Raw genomic sequence first — 13,467 nt, forward strand, 5'->3', positions numbered from 1 at the left:
TTTTAACATTTGACCTTCAAATGGTTTGCATGCTCATTGGAAATAGTAACGTACTTTGAGTTATATCTGAATTAATGCAATTGTTGTTGCGTAGAGACGCACTTATTAGTATACCAAATAGCTATGACCTTATAGTTTTACCGTCTCTGCTGTCATTGTGTTTGGATTTTCCTTTCTTATTATGTTTCTACTTTTAGTACTTGCTCTGTCATGTTCATGCTCTTAGTACTGAACTTAATGTCAATATAAGCTTTTATGTTCTCATAACGCACTGGACTCGATGCGGCTTTATAATCTCACGACTATATTGAACTTGATGATGTCTTGCTTTTGGTATAACTGAATTTTTTTTCTTTTTCTTGAACCAGAGAATTCATTGTCCTGTTGAATACGTGCGCTAAACAATGTTTCCTACTTACTTGATTATTATATGCTTGACCCAAACGTTGGGACCGGCACCCTCGCGCCAAGGCGCGGTACCGATCTAGTTAGGGCATTAGAGCAACTCCAATGGGGCGATCCATTTCGTCCGTGGCCGTTCGCTTGGGTCGGTGCGGACACAAAAGACGGCCCAATGCGCCGACCCAAACGGACGCGCGCCCGTTTTTTGTCCGCGGGCAACCCATTCCCGGACCATTTTTAGCCGGATTCGCGTCCGCGCGGACACGCGACGGACGCGCACGCCCTCGCCTACTCCTGTCCCCGGGCCCGCTGGTCTATGGCACATTGACCTCCCGTCTCACCCTGCGGCCAACAAGAAACCCTCCCGCCTCCTCCGTCGCCGACGCCGCCGCCCATTTTTTTCCGGCGACTCTTCCAGCTGCCACCGCCTCCACATCCGCCCAGCAACGCCGCCCCTCCCCCCCCCCCCCCCCCCCGTCGCCCTCCGCATCGTTTTGCCGCCGGGCAGCAAACTGCTTCCCACCGCAGCTTCCCCCACCGCACAGCCACCCGCGACCAAGAAGCCGCCTCGCCGCCCCTGCCACATTCGACCGACACGCTCGTCGGACGCCGTCACACTCGTCGGACGCCGGCAGGGCAGCTAGCTGGTCTGTGGGCGCCGCGACTCCTCTTGTCGGCCTTCTCCTTTGTCGACGCCCACAAATTGTTCGACAGTTTGCCAGGTACGAAATGGACTCCGCCGACGAGTTCTTTTTGCACAATTTCCTTTGCGACTCCGACGATTCGTCGTCCGACGACGAGGAGCAGATATTGGCTGCTGTGTTGGTCCATCACCATCTCAACAGCCAGCGGCCGTTGTTCCGTGGCTCCATTCCAGGCCATCTTCTGGCGTTGAATCGCAACCGAGAAAGCGGGCATTTCCTTCTCTGGAAGGACTACTTTGATACAAGAAACACGTTGTTCAAACATCACAAATTCCGTCGCCGGTTCCGTATGAGTAGGCATGTTTTCAACCGTATTAGAGAAGGAGTGATCGGCTATGATGACTACTTCAGGTGCAAAGAGGATGCTGTCGGCAAGATTGGTTTCTCCTCTTATCAGAAATGCACTGCCGCCATCCGAATGCTTGCAAACGGAGTGCCCGGTGATCTTATTGACGAGTATGTCCGTATGAGCGAGTCTACATGCCTAGAGTCCCTGTATAAGTCCTGCAAGGTTGTTATTACTGTGTTTGGCCCTGAGTACTTGAGAGAGCCGACAGTTGAAGATACGGCCCGTTTGTTGGCGATGAATGCCAGCAGGGGCTTCCCGGGGATGCTTGGCAGCATAGACTGCATGCACTGGGAGTGGAAGAACTGCCCTCTGCTTGGCAAGGGCAATATAAGGGACATGTCAGGGCTTGCACTGTCATACTAGAGGTCGTGGCGTCTCAAGGTCTCTGGATCTGGCACTCTTTCTTTGGCATGGCTGGATCACACAATGATATTAACGTGCTTCAGCGCTCGTCGGTGTTTGCTAGGCTTGCCGAAGGCAACAACCCACCGGTGAACTTTACTATCAACGGCCACAACTACGACAAAGGGTACTATCTGGGTGACGGTATCTATCCTCGGTGGACCACTATTGTCAAGACAATACCCAACCCTGTCGGAGAGAAAATGAGAAGATTTGCCCAAGAGCAAGAAAGTGCTAGAAAGGATGTCGAGCGTGCCTTTGGTGTTTTGCAATCTCGATGGGGCATCGTTCGGTATCCTGCTAATACTTGGAGCATGCAGAAACTGTGGGAGGTGATGACTGCGTGTGTGATCATGCACAATATGATAGTAGAAGACGAGCGCCCGGAATGTCTGTACGATCAAGGCTTTCAGTTTCAGGGTGAGAATATTGTGTCTGAGCATGGAGTAGCGGCAACAATTGAGCAGTTCACTCAATTTCAAGACATGCGTGATTGGAAAACTCACGTGCAACTGCAAAATGATTTGGTTGAGCATATGTGGGCTCATGTTGGCAACCAATAGATGTATCTTCTTTTATTCGTTTGCAAAACTATGTGAAACATTTTTATTTGTATTTGGCCTGTAAAACTATACTATTTATTTGGGCTGCCAGACTTAAACATTTTCATTTGATAAAATATGTTGAATGCAAATCAATATACAATTGGGCGGCCAGCCGGTCACGTCGGCATATATGGGTCGACGCGTTGGGCGCACTGTCGACTCAAATGCAAAACTGGACGGACGCTGGGCAGGCGGCCGACCTAAACGAACAAAAAGCGGACAAATGCGCCGCCCGTTTGAGTCGGCCCGTCGGAGTTGCTCTTAGTTACAACCGGCCCTGTAAGAGCAACTCCAATAGGCGGACCCATTTTGTCCGCACATGTCCATTTGGGTCCGCGCGGCCAAAAAACACTGCCCAACGCGCTGACACATTTCTATTTTCTGTCCGCATTGTGTCTGCGCGGACCCATTTCAAGCGCAAATTTGGGTTGCATTTGGGTCCGAGGCGGGCACAAAGCAGGCGCTCTTTGCGTTCTCCTCGGCCACTGCATGCGAGACTGGCCCACCTAGCACAAACTCACCACCTCCCACCTCTCTCTCCTCTTTTTTCTCTGCCCAGCCCACGAGCCCCCGCGTTGACGAGCACCCGCGTCCCGGCCGGTATCTCGCAAGCAGTGGACCGTGCATGGCTCGGTGGTCAAAGAGGACATGCACCAGGACCAGCTTCGTCCTCGTCCTCGCCCCGCGCCATGCCCCGCTCGCGTCGCGCGACCTGCAGCGCGCGCGAGACGCGACGACCTGTAGCGCGGTGAGCTGGCGGCCGGAGCGGGCGTGGCGAGCTGGAGCGGATGCCGCGGCGACTTGAAGTGCACGCGCGACCTGCAGCGCGGCGAGCTGACGGCCGGAGCGGGCGCAGCGAGCTGGCGCGGATGCCGCGGCGAATTGTAATGCACGCGCGACCTGCAGCGCGGCGAGCTGGCGCGGATGCCGCGGCGACTTGTAGTGCACGCGAGACGCGACGACCTGCAGCGCGGCGAGCTGACGGCCGGAGCGGGTGCGGCGAGCGGGCGCGGATGCCGCGGCGACCTGCAGCGCACACGAGGCACGGCAACCTGCGGCGCGGCGAGCTGGCTGCGAGCACATGGGAGTCCCACGCGAGCTCCGCGACCATCGAGATGCCTGCCTGTTACGTGTTCGATGAAATGCTGGAACGGACATGCAAAAAATAGGTTTGCCTCTCGTTCGACGCACTGGCCGACCCAAACGAAAAAACGGACATGCATATCCGCTTGGCCGACCTAAACGGACAAAAAGCAGATAAAATTTGCGTCCGTTTAGGCCACCCCGTTGAAGTTGCCTTAAATCTGGTACGCCCATGGGGTGCCCAGGGGATGTATAATCCCAGAGTAACTTTTTTTCTGCCTAAGGAGTATTACAAAACTTGATTAGTTTATGAGGAAGGAAAGTTGCATAGCTTCACGTAACAAGCTACGTAGGTGTACCATTTTTGTTCGCTCCTATAGGTACTGTTATATTATTATTTTACAACAACAATATAATATGCTCTATAGACCTGTCTCTTGAAGTATAGCACAGACAGTGGGAAGAAAGCAATTGCGTTGCTAAAACCACCTTACGGTTTTTGGGCTTGTTTCATGGACATACAAATGCCAGAAATGGATGGGTAAGTCTTTAAATGACCGCTCACAATTTTCTTTGAGTATTAATCTGCCAGTCAATTATTCATTTTTATCATGCATATTTTTCCAGGTTTGAAGCCACTAGAAGGATCAGAATGATGGAAAGAGAGCTAAATGAGCGGATAGAACGTGGCGTCACCGGAATGTGCTAATGTTCGGACGTGGCAAACTCCGGCATTGGCCATGACAACAGATGTTATCCGGGCAACATATGAGCACTGCTAGTGAAGAGTAAAATCTGAAAAAAGAATTAAATAAAATTTGAAAATATTATGATTTTTTTGTAAGAAACATTGATGTTTTTTTACACGTGTGCAAATTCTCGCGATGGAATTACATTCGTGCAGATGTGGGTAAAAAAAAGTTGATGCCCAAAAAGTACCTTATGCCGCCTTCACGTAGGTACACTCACGCGTAATGGGACAAGTACTTCCCCATTCTAAATTATTCATCGCAGAAATAAATGTATCTAGAACTAAAATACATCTAAATACATCCATACATGCGACAAGTAATTCGGAACGAAGGGAGTAGCTCGCTAGCACATTGGATTAGACGGATTTTGTAATGGAAAATACCAGATTAGGTCTCTGAGCTCCGCCCTTAGGATTACCAAATGTGTCCAATCCAATGTGCCAGCATCATTATTTGTGTATGTGAATGTGATAGCTGGCCTTTAAAATTAATAAACACCGATGATGAACGTGCATGCACCGATGCCGACGACTAAGTTTTTTTACCGGAGCCGGGAGCTACCGGTAAGCAATCCACCGTCTGTCACTTTCATCAAGATTCGTGCAGCTTTTATATTCTATTTCCGGATATAGAATACACATAGTAATACATGTACTAGTACCAGATGAAGTCAGCTTTTTATAGAAGAAAGAGAGTTGGGTAGAGAGAGCTGTGCATGCATGCCTGCATTCTCTCATGCCATACATATGACATGCATTTTATTTTCATCCCCATATGTTTAATGATTTGTATCTTTTAAACCAAATGTCCAATATTGAATTTTTTTTGTATATTTGAATTCGTGGTGACAAGACCTTCGAAACAAGATCTATTTTGCATATATTTTGTCTTATATATTTCAATTATCTTTGAAATCATTTTCATAAAACATTAGATTTTAAAGCTATATTTCGCTTGTTTCAAGAAACTTATTTCAGAAACAATATTACACTCACTCAACTGAAAAACTAGATTTCACTTGTTTCAACAATAAACTTTACTTGTTTCAAAAAAATTAATATTTCCAAATTGTTTCACTCATTTCAAAGAATATAATTTCACTAGTTCCAAAATAAGAATTTAACAAATTTGAAAAATCACATTTCAAATAATATAATTACACTAGTTCCAAAACTAATTTCACTTCGTATTTACCAAAAAAGTATTGAAATGCATTTCACTTGGCAGAGATATCTGTTTCAAACATTGAAATAGTCGTTTGACGCTAAAAAGATGTATTTCACTTTTTTCAAATAACTTATTTCACTCATTTCAGAAAATACATTACAGTCGCTCAATTGAAATACAATATTTCACTTGTTTCAAAAAACTGATTACACTCATTACAAAAGATAGATTTCACTAGTTTCAGAAAAACACATTACAGTCACCCCATTGAAGACACAATTTCAGAAGCTGAAATATGAAACTCACAAAGAAAACTATATTCAGAAAAGTGATTTCAATCATTTCAATAACTGATTTCATTTTTTTCAAAAATTGTAATTTGAAATGAGTGAAATTAGTATTTTGATATATTGAAATAGTAAAAATTAAACTAGTTTAAATATATTCAAGATTGGTCTTATTCTAAAGATCTTATGTTCAAGAATTTGAATATATGAAATTTTTAAATAATAGAACATTACTGTAAAAAATATTGGCCATCTAAAAATGTAAACAAAAATAAAATGCATGAATTTGTTTGAGAGAGAGAGGAGAGATGCCGCATGCATGCGTACAGCCCACTCCAAATAGTACTGCCTTTCCTGCCATGGGCCTATTGATGTGACATTGATTTGACCATATACAAATGATTACCTGCCACAATATATGGGTATACATATGAATGGGTCCTACTTAGACTCAGATCACAAAGCAGTTGAACGGTGGATGCTATGCCGGTACATCGCGGCTCCGGTAGAAAGGAGTTTCCGCTGATGCCGATCGATGCAGGCCATAAACAGTGTGAAATGTTCAACGTGCATGTATCACAGACGCAGAAAGCATGTTCTCTTCGTCTGCCTAAGTTCCTGATCACTTTATGGTTCTTCTAGCTAAGTTGCTGCTCACTTTTATCACGATACTGCACCCACAGCACTACAAGCACATCAACTAACAAATACGTCCACCCATGAGATCTACTGAACTATGGAGCAGTGGAGCACTTTCCTGCAGCGAATTATTAGCAGATTGCCTAGCTCGTAGTGTCCTGTGCTGCAACTGGCGCGAGCTTTGCACCAGTTGCATGGGATAATGATGATGGTTATGGCGTGATCCCTGCAGTACTCCTGTCACTTGCGCTGATAGAAATGTTCGTGGACAGAAACCGAGCGACGACGACAATGGTCTCTAGCTAGCTGCTGCTGGAGATAAGGAATTTGCAGGCTGGGCACGCACCTTTTGCACCATGAGCTTTTCTAGGATTCGGAGCTGCAAATCTTGCTGAGTAGTGCCGCCCAAAATGGCACATCACATGAGATTCCCTTCACTGTATAGCTTCTAACCTAGGCTGCATCACGGCTAGGTGCATTCCCAGGTTCATCTACCCGGCTCCAAGACCTTGCATGCATTTGCACACCACAGTCCACATGGGGCAAACAAGCTTGCTACTAGATCTTTAGTATTTCGCCTAGACTTATAAATAGCAGCCGGCTATGTGCTCATCAGCAGGGTAGATTAGACAAGTGAGGTGTGGTCCACGGGAGATGAGCAGAGTCATGGCTAAGTAGTTTGGTTGGTTGTCCACTGGAGTTCTCCTCAAATCACTTCAGTAGCTAGCTTAACTATGTCTCAGTGCATTGACACTTTTGCAAGTGTGCGCAGGGAGCTTGACAGCTGTGCATAGTGAAGTGTTTGGGGGAACTCTGGGTGGCAACTAGCAATTTCAATACAGGTTTGAGAGTGCTTGTGTTTTAGTTATACTGGTAGGTTCGTGTATGAAATCCATATATATGATGATGGGTACATGAGTATTAAAATCGAGTTTTGGCCTCATCGGGAGTTCCCTTCAAGCACTTCAGGAACCATCTCTTTCAGGGCATTTCTGAAGTGTTTGGGGGAACTCTTGTTGTCGCCAAGCATTTAGTAAACATACCGCCACATACCAAAGAGGGATGTACTAATGGCAAACCAAGCTTGGTATTAGCGGGAGTTCCCTTCAAGCACTTTACGAAGCACCTCTCCACGGTATTATGTGAAGTGTTTGGGGGAACTCTTGATGTGGCCAAGCATTTAGCGGATACTGCATGTTATATACCGTGAGAGATGTACTAATGGCAAGTCATGTTTGGTAATTGGTATCACCCGGAGTTCCTTTGAAGCCCTTCAAGAAGCATCATACCGAGGGCTTATGTCAAGTGTTTGGGGTAACTCTCAGTGTCACCAAGCATTTACTAGATACTAGCCACATGCAATAAGAGAGGTGCACTAATAACAAACCACATTTGGTATTACCGGGAGTTTCCTTTGAGCACTTTATGAAGCACCCTCTTGAGGTATTATGAGAAGCACCGACGGCGGAGGTAACAAGCCTCATAGGCTCCGCAGTAGTATTATTTGATGTCCCTTTGTTATTTACTTTGCTTAGTTGTTTTTGTTTATTGTAGTTTACTTTCCTGCATTACTTACACAACAAAAATAATTTTATTTCAACATGTAGTCAATTTAATTTATTTAGCAGTAACGGAAAGCCAATCCAAAAATATGGTGGCAAGTGATCATGAATTTATTGTCGTTCTGCAAAGTGGAGGTGAAACATTAGAAGACAATTTGTATAGGATGAAAGATTTTGCAAGCTAGATCTGAACAAAAATGATCAACAAGTGCTCTTCTCAGGAAGTTTTATATGTTTGACTGGTTTAAATATATATTGAATTACAGGTCACTATAATATGAGTTGTGACATGTTTTCCTTTTGCTTACTAGCTGCAGCTATTTGGCGTCTGATTTATCTTAAGCTGTTGTAAGAATTGAAAACTTTGCAATAAATATAATGCCCATGCAAGGGTGTTTCTCCTTTCACAAAAAGAAGAAGTAAAATAGTAACGTTTAGAGTGTGTTTGGGCACACAGATCGACTCGCCTATTTATAGGAGTAAAGAGATTTGGCATGAAAACATGTTCATAATGTTAGTTATATGTTTTTCATTACTGGTATATCTCTACTACTTAAAAAGAATATAAGATTCCATCTTCCATCTTTTTTTCACCACCCCTTCGTCCAACCTTTTCCGTATGATAAATTGATAGTCAATCACCGTAATTTGCTTAGCTTCTAAACCAATTCCATTTTAATTTACATACTTATAAGATAAATCACGAACATGATTAGATAAACATTTATTTACACCAACATATTAATATGGGCAGGTAAATCAGTAGAATGTTTATATCTTGTTACAACACACGGACATTGTGCTAGTATGTGTAAAAACTCAATGTTCATAAGTGCATGTTTGAGATTTTGGTATAAATGGTGTTTTTTATTCACTCACAATGAACACATTCTCAGCCTCTGCATGATTAGGATGACATCAACACTGCACACACACAGAGGGTCGTGCCTCCAAATAGCAAAATCATGAAGACTGGAATTATGACTAAGTGGAGCGAAAAGAAACGGAACCCTGGAACGATCATGGGCAAGTTAGAGACCATGCTAGGGCCTAAAATGTCATCTATTAATACCTTCGAAACTGTGAAAGTAATATTTTTTGGAAACACATTTCAACGTCCATGTGTTGTTATTAATGCTAGCTAGGTCGATTCATTGCCAACTGCAACTGCCCTAGGCGGTCAATGCTACACCTACGAATGGTTTAACGTAATTGTTATGTAATTAGACAGCTGGCAGGTTATGACTGGGGTTAGAGAGAAGGCGGGCCCCACCCCACTTAAAATCAGGGGGAGAGAAGTATTGATATGGAAGGTTACGTAAGAGATTTACGTTAGTCTTCGTATAGGTATAGGATTATAGGCCCTAGGCTATGCGTCTCAACTATTACAACGCACGGAGCCCTTCAAACTCAAATCACCAAATCTGCGGCTCGTATATGTCTGATTCGATCTAATGGTACGCATAGCATCCATCATGTCTTGCAGAAGTAGCCGAAGGGCACACTGGGAGTGGAGAACTCCGCGGAGAGAATCTTGGCCGCGACGACGGCGTTCGCGGCGTCGGTGTAGTGCACTCCGTCCCAGCTGACGAACTTGGCGCCGTCCTCGCACACCCGGTAGCCGGGGTCGAGGCAGCTCACGTTGACGTTGTAGTTGTAAGGCGGCCCGCCGTAGCCGCAGCACGCCATCAGCGGCTCCTCAAACCCTGAAACATCAGCGGCCCCGTAAGCAAAACCAAAAACAAAAAACAGAGTATGCATGCAGTGTCTCCAGGTTGATCGATGGACTGCTCAACGATCGACTCACCGTAGCCGCTGTGGTTGGCGATGAGGTCGTACTTGATGGACAGGACGTCGGTGTACACGATGGTGGCGCCCTTGAGCTGCGACGTGAGCTTGTGGCAGACGGAGCTGAGCTGGTTGTTCAACTCGTGGGAAGCGTTGTTGAGCGTTCTGAGGCAGCCGCTGTCGTCGAGATCGCCATCGGCGTCGTTCCTGAGCTCGGCGAGCTTCTGCGGCAGGCAGCCTAGCGGACCGGTGCCATGGACCCAGAAGTTCTTGGCTCCATCGTAGAACAGAGTCTGCACGCCATGAACAGACAGCAAGTAGGGTTAGGGTTCTGCACCAGGCAAAAGAAGAGATTGAGCGTTACGATTTGGCGGTTAATCGATTTGCAGTACCACGATAGCATCCTGTATCTCATATAGCATGGACGGGATCCTGTGATGGACCACGTGATCGTAGGTCAGCCCGATGGAGAAGGCGGCGGAGAGGTCGTTCTGCCCTATGTCGATGAGGTACAGCGCGTTCCGGAAACCCTCCGCGTCCACCGGTGCCTTCTCGCCTGCAGACCAGCTAGCATTAGATCTGTCAGTAGATGGTCATCCCTTCTGTGCTGACTAGTACTAGTACTGAAGAAGTATGGGCTAGGAGTCGAGAACCATGGGCGATGAGCTGGAGGGAGCGCTGCTTGAAGTGGGTGAACTGCTGCACCTGGACGTGGAGAGCAAAGGGCCTGTCACGCGGCAGGGTGCCCGAGCCGGCGATGGCGAAGTTGGCGCCGTCGCCGAAGTCGGAGCCCAGCGCCTCCATGTACGGGCTGAGGTAGCTCATGTTCAGGCTCTCACCTGCACGCACGAGGGACGCGCAGTAATCATCAAAGGCACTACTAGTAGAATATTAAGCGGTAGAGAGCACAAGTCCGACCACTAGCTATGCCAAAGCCTGTGGTGACGAACTATGGGGTGTGCTGTCAGTCTGTCACGAGCTGATGCTCTTTGAGACAACACGGCCGGCCGGACTCGTGCAGAGTGCTTCTTTGAAAGCTCAAGGCACTCACACCACCACCAAGCCGTATGAGCCAGGATTGATTTGGGTGGGAAGTGGGAACCCGATCGGCCGGCACGCACTTGTCACTTCCTTGAGATGACTGTGCATGCATGCGCGCTTGTCTGACGAGGCCAAGAGAAAATATCGTCTAGCGCGATGGGATATGCTTTGCCGACCAAAAGACCAAGAAGTCTTGGTATTGAAAACTTAGAAATTAAAAATAAATGCCTTATGAGCAAATGGTTTTACAGGTTACAGACAGAGCCGGAGGGCATGTGGGCACAAATTCTATGCAATAAGTATTTACAGTCGAAAACGCTCAACCAAGTTACCATGAGACCAACTGACTTGCCATTTTGGAAGGGACTTATAAGAATGAAGGACTTGTTCTTTCGTAGGGTTAAATTCTTGATTGGCAATGGGATGTCAACAAGATTTTGGAAGGATACGTGATTAGGAGAGACGCCCCTGGCCGTACAATATCCCACCCTTTATAACATTGTGCAACGTAAGGAGGATTACATAGGCACAGTTTTTCAAACGACTCCCTTAAATATTCAGTTCAGACGTGCGTTAGTTTGTGAGCGATGGACTGCCTGGATGCACTTGGTTCGGAGATTGATAGATGTTCAACTCTCCGACCAGCCGGATTCGACGCAATAGAAATTAGCCAAAATGGGGTATTTATGATAAAATATTTCTATATAAATTTGATTAATTCTGGCCCAATCTCAAGATCGTTGCATATTTGGAGGGTTAAGGTTTCCTTGCGTATTAAAATCTTTATGTGATTCGTCTACAAGCAAGTAATACTCATCAAAGACAACTTAATCAAGAGGCAATAGGTAGGTAGTTCGCGGTATTGTTTTTGTGATCATGATAAAAACAATACAATATTTATTCCTTAAATGCCCACTCGCCAAATTGCTTTGGAGAGCGATTCATATAGCCTTCAACATTAATCCTCCAGTTGACATTGAGTCGTTGTTTGGAACGTGGTTAGCTGGGGTTGAGCATACTACCGTGGCTTGTATTCGGATTGGAATATGTGTGCTTCTGTGGGCTATATGGACCTGTAGGAATGATATGATTTTTAACAGACAACACACTTTAACTTTCTTGCATGTCATCTTCAGAGCTACTGCACGGATCCATACGTGGTCTTTACTCACTCTTATGGACTCCAGTGAGTCTTTGGTTACCGGGTGCAACCAGTGGGAGATGGTAGCACGGGTTATATTCAATCGGTTCGGATGGCGGTCGCATAACAGGATAGGAGTTTAGGGAGCTTATCCTTCGTATTGCCGTATCGGTTGTGATTGTCAGCATGTATTTTTCTTTCTTCGTTTGTTCCGCTCCGATTACGAGCTGTAATACTTTTATGACTTTATGCTACTTTGTGGATTTTTAATAAGATGGCTGCATGCATCATTATGATGTAGAGCCGGGGTATGCCTTCATTTCTAAAAAAAAACAATGCATGCGCGTTTGTCCTATCAGGGAGTCAAACTTTCAGCCGCCACCACTTACTGTTCTAGTAGTTGCTCAGGCCACCAATTTATCCCGAAACAAATCGACTGGCACGAACACGGAAGATAGAGCATGACAGCACTACGGCTGCATGTTGTGGAAAAGATGAAACCGCGAAAACGACGGCAGCTTACTGCCGCCCAGCTGAGCAATGACAAAGTCTCATGAAAGCATACAAGGTAGGAGTAGGATTTAGGATTACTGCACTTTCTTTTTTTAATGTTTAGATTGTTTACCACATGTGTCACGTGGTTAGAATTTAGGATTACTGCACTCTTCTATTTTTTATGATTCTTTTTGCGACAAGTGGAGCAGTTACTATTGTTCAACTCCGATCCCTGAGCACTGTACAACCAACGTGGGCAATGGATTTGCGTGTGCAACTTACAGAGGTAGTCGATGACGAGGCGGCCGTCGCAGAGCCGTCCGGTGGAGCGGCGGAAATGGGTGCGGCCCTCCGGGAGCGGGAGGTAGCTCCCAAGCGCCGCCGCGGTGCCGCCCGTGTCTGTGTTGGAGTCGCCGAACGCGAACACAACCGGCCGCTGCGTGCACCCCTCCTCCGCGGCGACCGGCGACGGGGAGGCGAGTAATACAGCGGCCGCGAGCAGAGCTGAAACCGCGGCAGCAAGGGCTCTAGCGCTAGCTGCTGCCATGCCTCCGGAGACGTCACCAGCCCGCGACAAGTAATTGGTCGATGATCTATCCTATACGAAAAGCGTGGCCACGAGAATGATTTTGAGGCGCACACCTATTTATAGCCGTGGTGTCGGTGCGGCACTACAACCCAAATCCAGAAGATTGCGAATTGCACAGAGCCGGGCACGGGGTGCAACTCTTTGCACTACATGCATGCGTGCACAATGGAGTGCGCTTGTGGGCGCATCAACTGAGCAGCCGTGGATAGGGTCAAGCGACTCTGCCGCCGATGTTTGGAGATTTTCTTCTGTAAAAATACGCCTGTCAAGAGTTAGTCATGAACGCTTTTTTTATAGGCGGATGCTATAAATTAGTCGGATGATTTTAGGCAAACTTAAACCGCCCCTAGAACCGTCCGAGACTCTCCCAGCCGCACGATATGCAGCCCCAAGCCAGCACCAAGCACCAGCTCCCATAGCAGCACGATGCAGCACCGACAGCGCCCGGCGGCTTGCAGCGT

General features: G+C 46.6%; 1 protein-coding gene across 1 annotated transcript; it reads right to left on the reverse strand.

The window, feature by feature from the left end:
* Positions 1-8,983: 8,983 nt before the first annotated feature.
* Positions 8,984-13,023, reverse strand: LOC123185976 (GDSL esterase/lipase At1g09390). Its single transcript, XM_044597778.1, has 5 exons — positions 12,700-13,023; positions 10,394-10,579; positions 10,133-10,296; positions 9,760-10,033; positions 8,984-9,658 (listed from the first exon to the last, which is right to left on the reverse strand). The coding sequence occupies exons 1-5, from the start codon at positions 12,962-12,964 to the stop codon at positions 9,426-9,428; spliced, it is 1,122 nt and encodes a 373-aa protein (XP_044453713.1). The 5' UTR covers positions 12,965-13,023; the 3' UTR covers positions 8,984-9,425.
* Between the last annotated feature and the right edge of the window lie 444 nt (positions 13,024-13,467).

This window comes from Triticum aestivum, chromosome 2A (genome assembly GCF_018294505.1).
Source record: "Triticum aestivum cultivar Chinese Spring chromosome 2A, IWGSC CS RefSeq v2.1, whole genome shotgun sequence".
In the NCBI taxonomy this organism is placed as follows: domain Eukaryota; kingdom Viridiplantae; phylum Streptophyta; class Magnoliopsida; order Poales; family Poaceae; genus Triticum; species Triticum aestivum.